At 36.1% G+C, this 19,571-nt stretch overlaps 3 protein-coding genes across 11 annotated transcripts; all 3 read right to left on the reverse strand.

The window, feature by feature from the left end:
- Positions 1-1,092: 1,092 nt before the first annotated feature.
- Positions 1,093-9,565, reverse strand: LOC129575501 (multiple C2 and transmembrane domain-containing protein). Of its 8 annotated transcripts, none has more exons than XM_055459230.1 (14): positions 8,678-9,565; positions 8,117-8,322; positions 7,171-7,349; positions 6,801-7,067; positions 5,443-5,551; positions 5,068-5,358; positions 4,925-4,980; positions 4,116-4,780; positions 3,336-3,461; positions 2,945-3,178; positions 2,680-2,799; positions 2,372-2,578; positions 2,014-2,221; positions 1,093-1,893 (listed from the first exon to the last, which is right to left on the reverse strand). In XM_055459230.1, the coding sequence occupies exons 2-14, from the start codon at positions 8,145-8,147 to the stop codon at positions 1,813-1,815; spliced, it is 2,574 nt and encodes an 857-aa protein (XP_055315205.1). In that variant the 5' UTR covers positions 8,148-8,322; positions 8,678-9,565; the 3' UTR covers positions 1,093-1,812. The 8 variants fall into 8 exon arrangements, with proteins under 8 accessions (XP_055315205.1, XP_055315199.1, XP_055315198.1 ...); XM_055459224.1 differs by having other exon boundaries at positions 6,774-7,067; positions 7,171-7,346; positions 8,678-9,564; XM_055459223.1 differs by having other exon boundaries at positions 6,774-7,067; positions 8,678-9,564.
- A 134-nt stretch (positions 9,566-9,699) lies between these two features.
- Positions 9,700-13,629, reverse strand: LOC129575505 (dentin sialophosphoprotein-like). Of its 2 annotated transcripts, none has more exons than XM_055459236.1 (6): positions 13,002-13,629; positions 12,414-12,730; positions 11,280-11,623; positions 10,942-11,190; positions 10,777-10,876; positions 9,700-10,669 (listed from the first exon to the last, which is right to left on the reverse strand). In XM_055459236.1, exons 2-6 carry the CDS (start codon positions 12,688-12,690, stop codon positions 10,371-10,373), a joined length of 1,269 nt encoding a protein of 422 aa, XP_055315211.1. In that variant the 5' UTR covers positions 12,691-12,730; positions 13,002-13,629; the 3' UTR covers positions 9,700-10,370. The 2 variants fall into 2 exon arrangements, with proteins under 2 accessions (XP_055315211.1, XP_055315212.1); XM_055459237.1 differs by having other exon boundaries at positions 11,280-11,620; positions 13,002-13,626.
- Positions 13,630-14,004: 375 nt separating this feature from the next.
- LOC129575756 (uncharacterized) lies at positions 14,005-19,296 on the reverse strand. The gene is made up of 13 exons (XM_055459749.1): positions 18,945-19,296; positions 18,235-18,880; positions 18,017-18,176; positions 17,672-17,920; positions 17,435-17,604; positions 17,176-17,333; positions 16,185-16,291; positions 16,000-16,099; positions 15,784-15,933; positions 15,218-15,713; positions 14,963-15,119; positions 14,473-14,891; positions 14,005-14,381 (listed from the first exon to the last, which is right to left on the reverse strand). Exons 1-13 carry the CDS (start codon positions 19,153-19,155, stop codon positions 14,222-14,224), a joined length of 3,183 nt encoding a protein of 1,060 aa, XP_055315724.1. The 5' UTR covers positions 19,156-19,296; the 3' UTR covers positions 14,005-14,221.
- Positions 19,297-19,571: the final 275 nt, after the last annotated feature.

Genomic DNA, 19,571 nt, shown 5'->3' on the forward strand with positions numbered 1-19,571 from the left:
CAAGGTAATGGGCATGTGTGTTTGTGTGTCTGTAGGTGATTTATTTGTCTTTCGATCTTGTTATTAATATTATATCGTATTTTGTACGTTGCATTGTTATTGTAAAATATTTTATCGATTTGTTGCTTACTTCGTTTGCTCTTTTCTTCTTCTTCTTCTTCTTCTTTTCCTTCTTGATTTGCTTCTTTCAATTCTTGCTCGTCGAATTATTCAATTAAATTTGCATTTAAAATATTATTATGTATAAATTTATTTATGTACAATATGCAACAAAGTTTGTATTAACACACATATATAGAACTTTGATTTGGAAGAAAATTATGATAAAAATATATCTAAATATCTAAATGTATTTGAAAATAAGAATAATGCTGTCGTTTAGTTGATTTGAGGTGGCTTCAAGAAGCAGCGCATACTGAAATTTCGTGAGTTTAAATCAGAGCGACAGAAGTTAACAACAAATGAAAGAGAAAAAAAACGAATAAATACATCACGATTTTACAAAAATTTGCAGATTTAATGAATGCAATTTAAGATCTAAGTCAGCGCAACAAGACATGCAACCAAAATGAATTGCTCATTAAAAATTTTGCACGTTATAGTTTTCATTATGTGCACTGAGTGTCAAGTGTTTCAATGCGACACTTCTAAGTATCATTTTTTGTCATACTTCGTAAAAATTTATGCATAGTTTTTTTTTTCAAGCTTTCATTCCATTTAAATTAACAAATTCAATATATATGCTCATTTAACGTTTGTTTTCATTCACTATAGCGTTTGTTTTTCTTTTGTCGGTTTTCACATTAAAAATTAATTGGACGTTTGAATCAGTGAAAACGGAAATAAGGCATCGTTCATTAGTTGATTGAATTAAAATCATTTGTCTTTCTTTTTTTTCTTATTTTGTTCACTTTGAAGTGCATAGAATTGACGCTTACTAAAATTCATTACCTATCAATTTAAAACCGTTTAGAAATGGCTATTCTTATTATTTTGAATAATTGACGATCAAATAAGCATTGTGCAGACAGAGAATAAATTGCAGGTTCCCTTTGTTTGTCGTTGATTAATAAGCTACTTAAGCGCATAGCATAAGCGTACAGAAAAACTGGTGTATTTCGTTTAGTATTTACAATAACAGTATCTCTTACATTTTCTTATCTTCAAATTGACGAAATTCAAAAAATGTTTAGTGTTCATAGAGTTTGGTTTTTTGTTTTCATATAGATTTGTTACAATCTGCGTTGAAATTGTTTTGATACTAATATATATATATATATAAATAGATTATTTGGTGTTAGTTGATAAGAAGTTAAAAGCGATCGGTTGGACACAAGAGGATAAGAGGGGAAACCATGCAAATAGGCCATAAAATAAAATTTTTGTTTCTTTTTTTTAAAGTATTGTAGTTTCTCTTTGGTTGTTTAAAATCTGAAATAAAGTTTTGATTATTTGGTATGAATTGAACATTTGAAGTTTGTTAAATTTAAAAAGTTTCATTTCGAACACTGAATGACATTATGAATATATGAAAAGAAAAAGAAGTGGGAAACTATGATAAAGATTATTGATGATGATAGAGAATCTCGAAACATGAATAAGTTGCATAGAAAAACAAAAATTGGGGTAGTCTTTTCTTTCTTCAGATTTGTGTAAAGGGATTGGGTTTCAGACCTAGACGACTGATGTGTGTGTGTGTGTATGTGTGTGCGTTCACAGTCAACAATATATTTTATGCGAATAATTGCGCCAAATGTGCTTTCAACAGTTTTCATTGAATGTTCAGAAGTTAGGCAGCCTTTAAAAGGCATTTTATAAGGCCTTGTACTTTTTGCGCAAATCTCTTCGGGGGATCTCGGGAGCTATATGCGGCGCGATTTCTCTGTACATTATCTGCGAGAGAAAGAGAGCGAAAGAGAGCGAAAAAGATGATACATTTACAAAATACTAGTCAGTCATTTGGATAGGAAAGATTCGTTCAAAATCGATTGGTTTAGGAATGATTTATCATACCAGTTGATCATCATCAGGCACTCTCGATAACAGGTCCAGTACTTCATTGTTTGGAACCGTATGCGGACGAAGTAGACGACGTGAAAATTTAACACAACCCCAGACCAATAACAGTATACGAATTGGTATATAGTGCAAAACGAGACAGGCCAAAACCAACAGAATTACGGCCAACCAGCTCAGCTCTGATACGGAAAAGTTGAATGTGCTGCGAAAGAGACACCGAAATGAAAAGATGAATATATTGAGATAAAATCGAAATTCAAAAGCGATCATGCGATCGTTCATTTGACGATCTCTCATGGGTGATCGATGTATCGCGGTTGTGAAGAGGAAAAAAAAAAACAATTTGCCTCACTTTTTAACGCTTTCGCCCAGCGAAGCCAAACGCCCGATTGAGTTTTGTACAGTTTGCGAAACTTCTTGAATCGTTTGTAAGCGCTCCTTTATGGTCTTCTTCTCCTCCCTGTCCTTGTCTTCTTCATCTTCGTCATCGCTGCCATAATCGAATTCATTGTCGGCCGACTGCGCTGACGTGCCCGTAATCCATCGCACGAACCAATTTCTAATTTAACAAATTGATTCCGTCAGTTTTTATTTGTGTGAAATTGACATTGGGCAAATTACAAACCGAAACACACACACGCAATACGTGTTAATACATACTTTAGCATGATAATCATCAAAATTGCTGGAATTGTCGATATATCCATCCAAATGCAACCGCAAACCCACAGTATGAATGCGATTGTTGATCGTATCGGAGATTCCCATTCAAAGCAACTTCTGTTTGGTGGCAAAATCAAAAACAAAAAAACAAACCAAACAAAATGAAATGAAGAAAAGAAGAAAAATTACGTATATCGTTAATTTTATTGTTAATTTTCACTTTTCACGGGTTATTTGATTGTGGTTTTCGGGCGATACGTACTGGATGAATCGGCCCCATTCAAGAAAATAGAGAACAACCGATTTTAGACGATTCACATTACGCAGAAAAATTTGACGCTTGAACTTTGTTTCTTGCTGTACGAGCTTTTCTTCTTGTGGTTCAAGTGCTCGAACTGCCGCTCGTAGCGGATTCCACACCACATTCAATTCGAGCAGAATCTGCGGCGAATTGCCTTTTGCTCGGCTGAACATTTTCTTATCTTTCAGTGCGTACCTAAGGGGAAGAATCAGAAAGAAGAAATGAAATTAATAGCAATATAACGAACTGATAGTGGTCAATTAATGGAAACTAGTAACAAATGATAAATGGAAAAGTAAGCATTATTTTAAGACTAAAGGTAAAGCAATGACCACATAGATTCAATGCGTACCATCGCTTTTCATTATTATGGATGCGAAGCAACGGAATGCAGACTCGACCTAGAAACTCAACCTTATGATCACGATCCTCATCAAACACAGTTACATCTAGCACAGCCGTTACATCTTTCACATTACTGTACCCAAGAAACAATTGTTAACGCAAATACATCCATTACCAAGCGTATGTAAACGGTCGAATTACGGCCCGCATTTGTGTGTAGTTTCCGTCATTTTTAACGTCACGATGGAAGTAGAAAAAACGGTAAAAACAAATCAATTAGAAGGATATAAAAACGATTATGAATCTATCAATTGATTAAAAATAACAAATCACGTGTGAAACAAGGTCATAAATGGACCCACCTCGAGTATCATCCAACTGTACGCTTCACTTGAACTAGATCCATTTATGACTTTGGTAAATATTGGTGTGGATATTGAAATTGACCAACTGACTGAGAAAATCTTACATACAACAACTTACCTACGGGTTTAACCCGTATTACATCGTGTATTTGCATACACATTTTAATGTTATTACCGTCACAAATGGATGTGATTCGAGTGTAGCGTACAGTTGGATGATACCCGAATTTCATCCGATTCGGACGGGATTGTATGTGAATTAATGGTCAAATGCACCACTGAAGTGGGCAAAAGCATTACTTAATTTAACGGTAGAAAGCATTACTGTAAATCAAAACAAAAATTTTATGATCAAGATCGAAACCATTCACCTATGGTAGTTTTCTTCGATTCGGCACAAGAAAATCAATTGATATACTTACAAAGTAAAAATTTTATTCCAATTCGGTGATAGGGTCTTGTATTCGGTTTGTGTTTGCAATCGTGAATTGATTAATTCAAGAACACAGAAAGGATCGGATTTGCCTCCCAAGTCGGCCGCTGCCAATCCCGTTGCACCGAACACTTTTACCGTTAAATGTCCCACATCTCGTAGATTTTGAAAAGTTTTCAGCCATCTGTAGCGTTTCTCAATCACAAGATGCTCACGTTCGTCCGGTTTGAAATTGGTTAAATCGGTTATCGTTTCGGATGATGTTGTTCCACTGATTGTCAACATAAAATAGACTTCAGTTGAGGAATCTTCCAGTTGTTGCCATAGGCTTTGCGTTTCTTCGCGTGGAAAATTCCGTAAATCGACTACACATTTACCGTACTGTGTGCTTCGATTCCACAAAGTTATTTCTAATGATTGCTCTTCGTCAAACAGATGTAAGTCAAATTGCTCCAGCCATCGGGCTTGCCATGAGGTTTTGCTCTTGTACTTTTCATTGCCAAGCCGAAAACGAACATACGGCTCGCATACATTATTCTCCGTATCACTGGGCAAATTTCTAGCTTCAATCAATACGATTGTAACGACTGAACTCCAAATTTGCGATTTCATTCGCTTGGACGTTTCGGCAAGACGCGGATTACGTTGAAAATACTGCCAATTTGTTATTTTGTTTGGTTTCGTTTGGGTTTGGGTTTATTCGAATGGCATTTTATTAGTATTTATAAACTTTCTTTTTTCCGCGAACTTCTTTAAAAATCGATCGCAAAATATACTATATCCAAAAATAAAACTAACCTGCTCTTTATCTTCTTGTGTGCGTGGCCAAAGTGTTGCATTTAACTTGATTAACACTACCGGAGGAGGAATTGTGTTCATTTAAGAGTTGCCAATTTGATATTATTACAAAAACAACGGTGTAAATTTATTTCTCAACTTACTTTTACTCGTTGCATTTGTGCCGCTAGGCTGCGTTGAATCTTCAAGAGGAATCATGAGTTCAGTGACTCGTGACAGCTCGAGTGTGGTGAGATCAAGTAATGCTGAGCCTATAAAATCATCCTGGAGCCCCCAATCATAATCGAACACTTTTATTTGAATACTCTGGAATGGGTCTTCGATGGGGACAATAAATGTTTCATCCCATACTGGATTCAAATCTTTGTGTACCGTTTTTGATTTATGCAACAGTCGACCATTCAATTTGAACTTAACATATGGATCACTGGTACCTAAAAAAAAAAAGGTACAAAACCTTCAATTATGCCATTTCAGCTTCAACAAATTTATGACAGTCATTTGAACCAAATCTTTACCATTTTTATCCATTGGCTTTAAATTATGGCCGCTGATTAGGTGAATGCGAAGTTGAAAAAAGACATGCTGCCGCAGTGTAGCCTCTCGTTTGCGCTGCAACTCTTCAGCCTAAAACCACAACACACATCAAAACTCATTAATTTTACCGTTTTTTTTTCCCTCAATGAAATACGCCATCATATCACTGACATCCAATAAAAATTCCATTGCTTTTCAACTCTGTCTCATTCGCACAATGACATTTATAAATCACCAAAGAACAATAAATGAATAATCGCCGCGTAAAAGTGAAATGGAGTTTATTTTTTGTGCCAAACTTTCCTTCGTTTAGTTTTTGAAATTGTCATTCTTTTTTTTTTCTCTCGCCGTATTCAATTCGAACGGCTTTTTTGTGTGACTCTTTTTTCAAATGGAATATTTAATTTTAATGTCTTTTTGAATGTCTAATAATGATTCAGAAATGCATCTATATTTTATCAGTCAATGAATTTGAACTAATTTCAAACGGTCACAAATGGAAACGCCGATAAATTGAAAACAACAACAAAAAATGACCAAACATTGACTATTGATTAATGGCAATGCTATGAACTTCGAAAGCAAACGTGTCAGCTTATACTATTGTTTATGGTATGACATGAAAGCCGAGCATGAGAAATGAAATCGAAATCGAATCATTTCTTTATAACATATTTGTGTAGGAAATAATCAATCTGGTTCTTGTGAACGTGTCCCAAATTCAATGAAATACAGAATTTTTTGGCCGAATCGAGTGTTGAATTTTTATCAATTCGCTAAGTGTGGTGCAATGTAGAAAAGTGATAAAAGTTAAAATTGTCGCCGAGTCGAATAATGTGAATTGTTGACGCAAACAAAGTTAAAAAAAAAAAACAATTAAAAAGTTTTATCTCAGTTTTCCGCAACCACCGAGGAATAAAGATTCGAATAAATTGAATGGGTAATTTAAGAACAAGACTCAAGTGAGTCTGCTGCAAAAAAATCAATTCAAACATTCAATAGAACACCGCGAAACTAGACGAAATTTGGAATATGGAAACACATATGAATCGATACAATTCGTTTTCACTTTTGAGCTTTGGAAATTGCCAACCAGTCCATAATGGAATTTATAAATTATTGTTCGTGCCGCATGTCATAAAGTCGACACAGAATATGTTTTTATTTGATTAGTAGCCTGTCTATTCTACTAATCGGATAAATTCAAAGATCTAACGAGCATGATTTATTTGTAGAAAGAAATGAAACAAAAAAAAATGTAAATCAAATTTTGTGCATCATGTGGCATATGACAAAAAGCGTGTTTGTGCACCTGTGCAGCTGATATTGAAGATCTTACGGCATCGACATTGGTCGGGTCATGTTGACTAGATAGTGAATCTTGTTTATCGAGTTTTGCTAAATGGGTCCGGGCCAACGGTGAATCTCCGTACGCTATTGGTTTATGTCGTGGCGAATGGGTTGCCGAACTACTGTGATCGGAACTATTATCGGCAGCATAATCGGTGCCTTCACTGTCTTGCAGTTCGCCATCGATGTTGTGTTGATGGTGGTGTGAATGTGCATGATATCCCCTTTCTTTGCTCCTTCCTCGTGACCAGCGATGCTGCAAAATAATCAGCATTGCATTGTTATATGATTGTATAATTAGCGTCCGTCAATAATATGACGTTTTCTTCTTCCTCTTCATCATCTTCTTTGTGTATTACTTTTAATGTGCTTAAAAATCCATGCGTTCGCTGCAAAACGCCGGCTACGGTTCTCCCACTTCGTTGCGGTGATGGACTCGGTTGCGGTACATTTGTATAGCTATCGCGACTATCTAACTCTGACGCTGATTTACTTAGATGTTTGAAACAATGTGCTCTTTGTTCGGTTGTCTTGTCTTCTGTGATCACATGTTGAGAAGAAGAAGAAGAAAAACAACGATGAAAAAACCAACCAACAAACAAAACGCAAATCAAATAGCGATCGTCAACTCATTGGTTGCATCTGTTCGCTGTCAATATCAATCCAATTAGAATTCTCTCTGCGCATAAAACATTAAACTATCACACGGGGACCGAATTATTCCCGGTGAACGGTGAATAGTGATATATTCACATGGTTTTCGGATATTTTTCATCGATTTTCATGCAAAATCCACAAAGGAGCAATTTCAAAGAATTCCAAACAGCTGTCCAATTATTATTTCAGTAAGCTCAACATGACAGTATTCTATTATTGAAAGTGGCACAAGAATGAAAATTGGTGCACTTGTGTTTCGATTTATTTTAAATCCCAACACAAATACAAAAAAGATATTGATTGTCAACCTTTGTACTTATACATCGATAAGGGTATATCGTCTTGCGTGCCACAATTTCAGATCGAAAAACCCGTGACTTTGATTTTGATTTCCACTTTAATTTCACTATATGCAATAACCTCAGTTTCCCCATTAGCTATAGCACACAGAATGTAAAATAAGTGGGCGCCGTTTTTTTTTTTGCCTTACACTGAGAATGTGATTGTTCGCTCATTTTTAATCCCTTTAATTGTGTGCACAAACGCCGACTCTGAACACTTTACGTTACCTTTAATTCGATAAGTTTCAATATGATTAATGTTTTTTTATTTCGTTTTTGACACGAGAGTTGCGTGCCTTACAATTACCTTTGACTTCGTTCTCCATGTGCCCCGCCATTATCAATGGAAAAATTGGTGGGAAATAGTTTCATTCCATACACGAAATTTTGTCGTTAAATAATTCATATTGTTTTATTTATAGACCGTTGGTTTTTTTGTGGTTGATTTCATTTATTTTACGTTGCCGTTGGAACAAAAATCATTCAATTGAAACTAGGATCACAACACATAACCTACGGAGAGATTGAAAAGAAACACAAACACACAATATAAACGAATTGGGAGTAACACTGATTCGAACAACATCAACATCTGAGATAATCAGAAACTGAGATCAAACTAAACGAAACTGAACTGAGTTGACCGAAAGTAAAGCAATGAAAATGCGACAAGGAAAATACTTAAATTGGTTTCTACAAAGCGACAACATCATTACAAAAAGAATAAATCGTTTGACAGGTTTTCGTTGCAAAAAACGAAAAGAATGCAAATAAACATCCACGCCGTGTTTTTTTTTTTTTTTAATTTCTCTCTTTCATTGTTGTCAACTTTACTCTTCTATTTACTTGTTTGGTGCAGTGTTCTTACTTAAACTACATCACAATTGTCATAATAGGGGTTGATTGTTTTATTGCGACTGGTTGTTTGTTTGTTATTTGAATGTACTAAGTGTTTATGTTAATTGGATTCCAATCGGATTCGATTAGCCGTGGAAACACCAAAAGAAAACGAAACAAAAAATTGTGTGTGTTTTCGTTCGTCGAGTTTGGTGTGAAACTAATGTTTCATTTAATCAAGTGGTGAGTTGCAGATACACAGAAATATGTGTGCTCCAAGTAAGAGAGCGACGATGTGGTACGCATACACATGCGAAACTTCAACAATCGACAACATTTTTGCCTCAAGCGATATTCGAGACATTCCGCAATATTCTCAGTAGCAGCAATGGGGAAAATCATCACAATTTACATGTGTTGGCGCCTCTTTTTGGTGCGTGTGTATTTGTGTAAAAAATTTGTTTTTAGTGTAATATGCGCCTATTGGCGCGCATACATACACGTACATTCAGTCGCTTGAGCAAAAACTTTACTGCAAAATGTGCTATAGCAGGAAAAAAAAATATAGTCGTAAGCACGGCATTCCATCTGGTTTTCGGTCAGTCATCTGTCACAGACCGACCGTCGTCATCGTGCATTGCTCAACTGGATTTCCATTCGTGTGTATTTGTTCCTTTTAGCACAGCAATCCATTCAGCTTTTCAGCTCGATTCTTGCCTCGATTGTAATATTTCGCTTAAGTGTTCCGCCAAATTCACCCACCAACATTCAACGCACCGAGACATTGACCATGCGCATTGAAAGGCAAGGCATGAAAGCTGTAAACTGGAATTGGATTATGCTTTTACTACAGCTGCTGCTGCTGCCAACGGAAAGAATGCTATATAACCATGGCCTATGACTACCACACGATTCAATCGAACCGTTTGGTGAAACTGATTCTTTTTGTTTTTCCGAGTTGCATGAGAAAATGATAGAGAGAGAGAGAGAGAGAGAGAGAGAGAGAGAGAGAGAGAGAGCCATTGTCGTGACACATAAATTCAATATACACGGTTTTATGAGCGCTCAGCACACACTCGATAAATGTAGTATGTAATCGTTTATTAAATGTAGGCGCGTATGTGCGTTTTCAGTTTCGTAACAATTATTCAATTTGAATTTTAAATTACAGCGGTAGGTATGACAAAGGCGTACAAAAATCTGTTGAAGTTGCTATAATTTTTAATTTTTTCTATCATGTTCACGGAATATGTATAATATTTATATATAAATTTGATGCAATTCTAAATGTATATTTGTATATGCCGGCTGAACCCGTATATAAATGTATATGAATGTGTCAAATGTGTATTCGTGATTGTAAGAATGTTTAACTTTTTTTCTGTGGCTATGTTCTATTTAAATTTTGCTTTGCAATTGGCTGTTTTTATAATTCTGCTTGCGGAATGCGTATTTCTCTGTACAAATCTTTTTTGTCATTGCAAAATTTACGACACCACTTTTTTTTTTCTTCATCTCACCATTTGTTTCTCACAGTTTTCGCAGGAAAAGTGACTCAAATGGATTTCTTGTTTGTTATCGAATAAAATTCCACTGAATAATGAGTGTTCGAAAGAAAAATGGCAAAAAAAACATTAAAAAAAAAACAACACATAATCAAAAATATAAATCATTCTCAGCGCAATTTGGGTACAACATTTGAAAATTGTTTGAGGTGAATGGATCTAAGTACGGTCAGCTGCAGCAGCTTCGGCAATAAAATCGGTCGTAGACTCGACTTGATGATGTTTAACATTTTTGCTTTTGGCCTGAGCGTGAGCTCCATTAAAATGTTTGCCATTATTTTGTGTTTTTGCGTGGTTGCGGCCGTTTTTATGATGACGATTGATATTTTTACCGCGATTATGTGATGGAACGCCTTTGGCTTCTGTAGCTGTGGCGGCATCCTCAATCAATCTGTTTAAGATAGCATCGACATCATTTCCCATCGTTGACGATTGAGCATCATATGAATCTAAATTGGCTACAAATCAAATGAATAAAGGTTAAATATTAACACCAAATTCCAAGAAAAACAGTAAAATTCATTTGGTTTTGTATTTTTGTTCTGGTTTCTATTATTCAATTCACCTTCTTCGGATTGATGGGCAATGGTACCTGTAGCAGCTGAATAATTACTGTCATTATCGGCTGCGTTTCCATTTGTATGTTTCGGTACGCTCGTTATAACCTAGAATCGCACATTTACCGCATTATTAAAATTTTCGAAACGACTTCACCATTTTGAATACTTACTTCACTTGTGTCTTCCTCATCAGTGGCATCGTCATCAGACAGATCTTCTGTGGCGACGCTACTTTGGCTGTCCGTATCAGAAATATCGTCGCCGTTTAGCTCAAACACGAAATCTTCATCATCTGTGTCAGACGTTTCAATGGGGCGTTTGAGGAAATCTTCGTATAATTGATCTTCCAAATCGCTATCTTCACTATTCGTAGTAATTCGGTCATCTTTTTCAGTTGCAAACGTCACCGATGCATTCAACTGTTGAATGAAGAGAAGAAAAAAACAATCAGCTCATCCATGTATGTAACATTGAACCAATAATTCATGAACAGTTATTCAACAATTACCGAAGTCTTATTGCTGTGTACTTTGTCTGTTGCATCGGGTGGCATGTGGGAAATACAATTGCTCAGATTAGATAGAAATGATAAGGCAGACTGTTTGGCATAGTCGATAGCCGAGCTCCGGTGTTTGTTTCGCTTTGCTTCCAGCAATACTTGTCGTATGTTGCGACGCGATTCATGCAAAAATGTTACCATTGTTGATGCCTCAATTTCATCAAATCCTAGGCAAATCGACACCAACGATAGCATAACACGAATGAAACGTAATGCAACCAAAGTTGGCAAAAAGAAGAACCAATTAAGTGGTCTAACCAAGCTAGCTGGCGCTTTTGCTCTCTTTCCATCTGCTTCGACAAGTAATAAACAACGAGTAGTGAGTGAATTGAAGTCAATTTAAAAAAAAAAAAACTACACAAATACACACCCAAACACTCAGCTTGTAGTAACAACTGATGGAAAAATTACAAACACGAAGTTTACTCGTTGTAAAAATCGATTATTATAGTAACGAAAAGTATAACAACATCAACAGCAGATTCATTATTCCATACATTCAGCTATTGTAAATCGATTTAATGTTTTCTATTCTACGTGAGTAATCGATGCGCGGTTGATTAATTTTTTTTTTTTGTTTATCTATTATGCGATTGATTCTAGTGAAGTTATTAATTGCCTATTGCAATTGTATGACTGACAGGTTTTATTTTCATTTGTAGCCAATAATGAAATGATAATTAAACTGCTTCATTCATGTGAATGACTCAATCAAATTGGTTGACTCTGTTTGAAATGTAAAACAATTTCAGAAAGACTAACATAAACAGAAGTTTCAATTAAAAATTCACATAAGATTTCATAAACAGTGAGAATGCATGGAATTTTATCTAATCTAATCTCATCGCTTCCTGTCTTAGTGTCCGCACTAAGTCTGTATGAAAATGGAATGCATTCGTATCTCGTCAGAATGTCGTTGCGTTTATATCACTTCAGCATAGTTTTGCGTGCCGAAATAATTTGATGGCGCGGCGGCTGTGTGTGTTGTAATCAATTATTGTTTGGGTGCGTCGAGTGTTTTCCGTATGTGAAATAATAATAATGATATTTTTTTTTTTCGATCGTTACTTGTTTTGCACTTACCAGTTTTGCCGTTGGAAATCCATGTCGCTGTTTTTTCCAGAGTCCACAGCAATTTGTCGGATTGCATCATCATCGCTTGACCAATGAACGTACTGGCAAATTCAATGGCCACACGATGGATTCTAGTTTTCCATGTCGGCTCATTATTTTCACGTGTTTTTTCATCGATTTCGGTATTTTTTTTATTTTTTGCTATGCTGTTCGATTTCAAAACTCTGCCCATCTTATAATGCTTCATTTGTTGTTCGGGTGTTCTTTGGCCGTTTGAAGTATACATTCAATGCAAATGAAACCAAACAATTCAGCGTGCGCCAAACCTATCAGTCGTTTCGATGAAGCAACCAAACCAACGACATGAAGTCACAAAAACAGCAGCAGAAATAGCAACAACAACAACAACAACAAAAACAAAAACAGCAGCAACGGCAGCAGCAGTAACCAAAGAAGTAAAAACAAACGCAAAATGGCAACCATTATTAAATATCTGAAGTGAAATTAGCGTATCGAATGCCTATTTTTTCTCCTCTCTATCTTTTTACTGTCAAGACAACACATTAATTTTTGCAAACTCCAAATTACAAAACTCACCTTAAGACAACCACAATACCAACAACAACAACAACAACAACAACAGAAATGTTTTATCTAAATAGATTACGGATCGATGAAAAATTGCGGCAAGCAAAAATGAAAGAAAAAAAATTGTAATGCGACGAGCTGCAATTATATTTAATAATAAGCCGAAAATTCTTCGCTAACAGCATACAAACGAGCACTCAACAAAAGACTGACAAATTTGATGATAAGAATTTTGTTATTTTTTCGGTATACGGGGAAAAAATCGTTTATTTCATTCTGTCCACAGACACGGAATAATTCGTTTGCTTCTTTTTTCTTCTGTCTCTCTTTCTTTCTTTCTTTCTTTCTTTCTTGTTTTCTTTCACTTTTGCTTTTGCTTTTGCTTTTGGACTGTGAACGGACGACATACACTTGCATTTGAGTTTCGTTCTCTCTTTCTCTATCTATCAATATGACGCGCGCTATCTTTGAAGAACGCCATCCCGTCCGATCCTGTGTATGTGAACGGAGAAAGAGAGAGCGGTACCAAATAACGGTGCAGCACTATCGCCCAATTCGTACAATTTGATCGAATGAACGGCATTGAATTTGAATGCACAATACAACATTCGGCAATTCAGTAAAACAAGAACAACAACAAATAACAGCAGCAACAGCAACAAACCCATCGGCGCACACACCAAACCAAATCAATCGCATGGCTCGCATCGCAACGCGCGCGCACTGAGATAGTAAATGACCTTTTCCGATGACTTTGATCTAAGGTCATTTGGTCTAGAATTGCAGTCGAAACGCAAATAAAAATATGAAATTATGTGTATGCGCGTGTATGTGTGCGGTGGTTACCGTTTATGATTATTACTGCGCGCTCGTCTTTTCATCTGTTGCTCGTCTTCGTCGATTTCTATGGATTTTCAATAAATATGAGTCAGTTTTACACTTTTCGGATTGTCAAAATCATGTAAACAGAACGAGTAAAAAAATAAAATGAAAAAATAAAACCAACAGGCAGTTTCATGAAAATATTTTAATTTCACTTGTTACATGTACTGTACATAGTATGTGCATAACAAAAACCAATTAAATTTACATTTTGTTTATTATTAACATGAATATCGTGATCGAAATTACATCAAAGTTTTGAATATAATACCAATTAATCAATACATTTGATTAGAACACACTCGCCCGCACACACACACACACACACACACACAAACACACAGCCACTAGACTTCAGTGATTTTGAATTTCAAATCACTGGTCGGTGATAGCACGAAGCTATATCGATATTTCAGCGGCCCATAGTCAAATTCAACTCGGTACTTTCTTAACAATCGCGTGAGCAACACATTTATTTCCATTTCAGCAAATCGTTTGCCAACGCAACTACAATCAAAAACAATAATAATTTTCAGTTTTGAAGCGCTTTTTCCGTTTAAAAAAAAGAAGAGAGAGAGAGACAAAAACAACACTTTACCTGCGTGGCCCGAATCCAAATGGTAGGTAGACGAATGGATTGGATGCTTTCGCTTCTGGACAAGCATTCGGAGCGCCTTCTTTGAGCCATCGCTCTGGTATGAATTTACTAGAATCTTTAAATTGTTCATCATCGTAATGTAACAGCATGCTCGCCATCGCAACATCGGTACCCTTTGGTATTTGATAGCCTTTGATTACTAAATCTTTTCCCGCCGCACGCGCTGTCCCCGATACTATTGGTGCTAATCTCATTGTCTCTTTCAAACAGGCGCGCAAATATGGTGCTGTTAAGAAACTGCTTGGCGTTAATCGTCCATTTCCATCGACTTGCAAATTCTGAAGCTCTTCACGTAATTTCTCCTGTTTATCGGGATTCTTTGCCAGTTGATACAAGAAGTTTGCCGTCGATGCAGATGTCTTTAAGTGGAAGTCATTATATTGAGTTAAAATCACATTGAGATAAAGAGAAAATTAACAACACTTCTTACAGTATCAACACCAGCAAAAAACATATCCAATGCCATCACCATTGCAACTTGTTTGTCAATCTTTAGCAGCTTTTCGAGAACACTCGGCTCTCGATTGGGATCAGACGGAGTTTTTCCCAGCCTGTCAATAGCTTCGTCGATATAGTATAATGTGGCACTAAAATAAAGAGTACGAGAAACGTAAATTGGTTTCGTTCTAAGTCATCTGTCCAGTCGACTGAATAAGAACTAAGTTAATATAGTTAAGATTTATACTCGGTCATATCGTCGAACACTTTCATAAGTTGTTTATATTTAGCTGTCTTCATATAGCGCCAAAGTGATGGTAGCACATCAAGCTCGAAAGATAATGTGAAAAAATCGTCAACGGCTTTGATCAATCGGCTCGCATGACTAGTTTGATCGTCTTTTTTACCGTCAAGAATGTGTAGACGTTGGTCCACAGCAATCGATGCAATCGTTTCCAGAGCCCATTTATTAAGTTCGTATAAGAAATTTGCTGGTAATTCGTTTTTTTCGTCTCGTAACGTTTTAATACGGTCACAGAATTCGATGGCAATCTCATCAACGACTGGAATGTATGCATTTACTGTGCCCGGTTTCAACAAAATTGGACTAACCATTGAACGCATTTTGCCCCACGGTTCACCTTGTTCATTTAGTAAACCGCCTAAATTCTTGAAAATATCAGGACGCAACTCTCGGCGATAGTGTTCAAATGTGGCGATACCGCGACGATTTGGCCATATACCTTCATTTTATGTACGAAACTATATGTTTTAATTTGTATTTCACAATTAAACGTTACAGTACTCGTTTACCTTCATTTCGGAAAACCGTTTCAAAATCATCGGGATCGGTTATCAAGAGAATTTCCTTATTGCCCAGAAGTCCGGGTAATCTTGTAATTGCTCCATATTCCTCTTTGAATTTTCGATGCAAATCGACGAGCTCTGTTTTATAATATTTCCCTGTAAACAAATACTCAATTAACACATTTTAGTGGAATTGGAGACAATTTCCAAAATATCTCTTACCACCGGGTAAATTTCGAAGCAGCAATTTTAGAACGTTCGGACCAGGAATGGATTTATATGGCTTAGCTATATCCCACACATGTTGAAAACTTTCCCCTTGCTACGATCAAAAAAAAATGATAATTTTCAGTTTTGAAGTGCTTTATTTTCGTTTGAAAAAAAGTGAGACAAAAACAACGCTTCACCTGGGACAACTTTGTGGAGAAAGGTCGACAGCATTGAAAAGCAGGAAATTCATGATTAATAAGTATTTGCACTACAGATTTCTTCGAAATTTTCAACATTTTCGCAGCTATTTCTTATAGATAAACAGAGAATATTCTTCACTTCAATTTTCTGACAGTCACTATGATCACATCAAAACACTTGAACACAAATCCACTCTCACATACACATGGCTCAGTTGATTAGATCACATATGTTGTAGTGACACATGTGTGTCATTAGTGCGTTCCCCTTCTCTTCTTCTTTATTATATGTCTCGCTGAGCATAAAAATGGGAATACAGATCTGTTACAGCAACAACCGAACATAAAATATTGTTCCCTAAAAACGTTACATGAATTTCTATTCAACGCGAGTGTAACATGAGCTAATACTGTTTCTAATGCAACTCATGTTACACTCGCGTTAGATGGAAATTCATGTAACGTTTTTAGGGAATAATATTTTATGTTCGGTTGTTGCTGTAACAGATCTTTATTCCCATTTTTATGCTCAGCGACACATACGTAGTGTAGTTGTTGTCAATGACATATGATGTAAACAAATGAGTGCTCGCGCAGCCGTCAAAATCAACGGAAACTATCTAAATTTAGTTCGATTCAAAATATTAGAACATGATTGTATAATACATACACAAAATATGAAATGTTGCAAATTTGTGTTTATTCAACTGGCCATACGATGTACAATTGTATATATACTATTATTCCGTAAAATTTAGTTTGTACTGAACATTTCATGATGTTACGTATGAACAAGTCGCAGAAGGAACCATCGTAAGAAGTTATTAAAATGTTGGATACACTCGATGAGTTATTTTAATAAATCTGGATACATAACAAAAACACAAAATTTACTATTTCTTTTTTTTTTTACATAAAATGCATGTTGATTTACGTATAAAACTGCATGAAAACATCCATTACAGCACCATTAGATAATAAATTGCTTAAATTTCAATGAGTTTAAATTTCAAGTCATTAGTTGGAGACAGAACAAAACTGTACCGATGTTTTAGCGGTCCATAGTCAAATTCAATCCGAAAATTTCTCAGTAATCGCGTGAACAGCACATTCATTTCCATTTGGGCGAATCGTTTGCCAACGCAACTACAATCAAAAACAATAATAATTTTCAGTTTTGAAGCGCTTTTTCCGTTTAAAAAAGAGAAGAGAGAGAGAGAGAGAGAGAGACAAAAACAACACTTTACCTGCGTGGTCCAAATCCAAAAGGTAGGTAGACGAATGGATCTGATGCTTTCGCTTCTGGACAAGCATTTGGAGTGCCTTCTTTGAGCCATCGTTCTGGCATGAATTCGGTCGGTTTTTTGAAGTGTTTCTCCTCATAATGCAGCAACATACCCGTCATTATGACATCAGTCTGAACATAAGAGTAAAATTATAGTGAAAATTACCGCCTAATTTTAAATATTTCCAGTTTTACTGACTCCTTTTGGTATTTGATAGCCTTTCAGTACAAGATCTCTTCCGGCAGCCCGCACATTTCCCGCTGTAATTGGTGTTAATCTCATTGATTCCTTCAAACAGGCTCGTAAATATGGTGCCGTTTGAAAACTTGATGGTGTTAACCGTCCCTTTGCGTCCGTGTGCAAATTCTGGAGCTCTTCGCGTAGTTTTTCTTGTTTCTCAGGATTTTTGGACAAATGATACAAGAGATTAGCAGTTGATGATGATGTCTATGACACAAAAGATGTTTATTATTGAATGTCTGAACTGAATATTTGTCTTTTGTGAAGAAAAAACCTTTTTGAGCACCAAATTATCAATCTTACCGTATCAACTCCGGCAAGAAGCATATCTAAGGCCATGACAACAGCAACATGCTTGTCAATCTTCAGCAATTTCTCAAGAACACTCTTTTCACGGTCTTGATTAGATGAAGCATTCTGATCCAACTTTTCCAAAGCTTGATCCACATAATGCATCGTTGCGCTGAAAAGGGATATATCGATAATTTACAAACAAAAAGAGTGTTTTGTATATAGCTTACACGGTCATGTTCTCAAACACATTCATAAGTTTTTTATATTTGGGTGTTTCTATGTAGCGCCAAAGTGATGGAAGCATCTCAAGCTCAAAGGAAAGTGTAAAAAAGTCATCAACAGCCCGAATCAATTGAGACGCCTTACTATTTTTATCATCTTCTTTGCCCTCAAGGATGTGTAAACGTTGATCTAAGGCAATCAATGCTATCGATTCTAGCGACCATTTATTCAATTCATACAGAAAATTGGCGGGTAATTCATTTTTACAGTCCCGTAATGTTTTAATGCGATCACAGAATTCGATGGCGATTTCATCAACGACCGGTATGTATGCGTTCACGGTTGCCGGTTTAAGCATAATCGGACTTACGATCGAACGCATTTTAGCCCAAGGTTTGCCTTGTTCGTTAATTAAACCGCCCATATCTTTGAAAATATCTGGACGAATTTTTAATCGATAGTGATTGAATGTGCTGATTCCACGACGATTAGGCCATATGCCTTCAGATCGAAAAACAGTCTCAAAGTCAGTAGAGTCTGTAATCATTACAACTTCTTTATTCCCAAAAATTCCTGGGAGTTTGGAAATCGAGCCGTATTCTTCTTTCAACTTCCGGTGCAACTCAATCAATTCGATTTTGTGGTATTTTCCTGCGAATTAAAACCAACATGTATGCTAATTTGTTCCATACCTATGAATTTCAATTTGTTTTACCTCCGGGCAAAAATCGTGTCATCATTTTCAAAGCGCTCGGTCCAGGAATCGACTGATACGATTTGGCTGTTTCCCAATCCTTCTCGTCACCCTGCAGAGCCTGAATCGGTTGAGATAAATGCGCAGTTGAAAATAATCGACAACATCTAAGTGATACAAAATGTTGACTTTTGGCTACTATCGTCGCTGATTTTTTTGAAATTCTGAACATTTTTGATTTTGTAGCGTAATTTATTTCAAGCGCAAAATATTCTTATGAATTTTCTGCTAGTCACAACCAATGACAAAAATGACTAGAATGACGTTTGGTTTGACGCCATCTGAAAGGTGGAAGTATTTTGCAATACAAATACGTTCTATTGTTGCTGTCATTGATAGTTGGCAGTATATTTATATAGAAGTTTCATAGTTCAGCGTTCAACGTCAAGACGTTGCTTAAATATAGCATAAACATGTGCTCCATATAAAAACATAGGCAACTATCGGTTCAAAACAATTGAACCCTAAAGCAAACATTTGAATGGTTTGGAGCGAAAATGTAATACAGAAAAGTTGAGCGGAAAAATGTCGATGATGAATGAGCGCAAAAGGGATAACTATATAGTACATAGTAAACTATAGTGAACT

The sequence above is a fragment of the Sitodiplosis mosellana genome, unplaced genomic scaffold (assembly GCF_009176505.1).
Source record: "Sitodiplosis mosellana isolate CC-2019 unplaced genomic scaffold, AAFC_SMos_1.0 Smas_scaffold_6167, whole genome shotgun sequence".
In the NCBI taxonomy this organism is placed as follows: domain Eukaryota; kingdom Metazoa; phylum Arthropoda; class Insecta; order Diptera; family Cecidomyiidae; genus Sitodiplosis; species Sitodiplosis mosellana.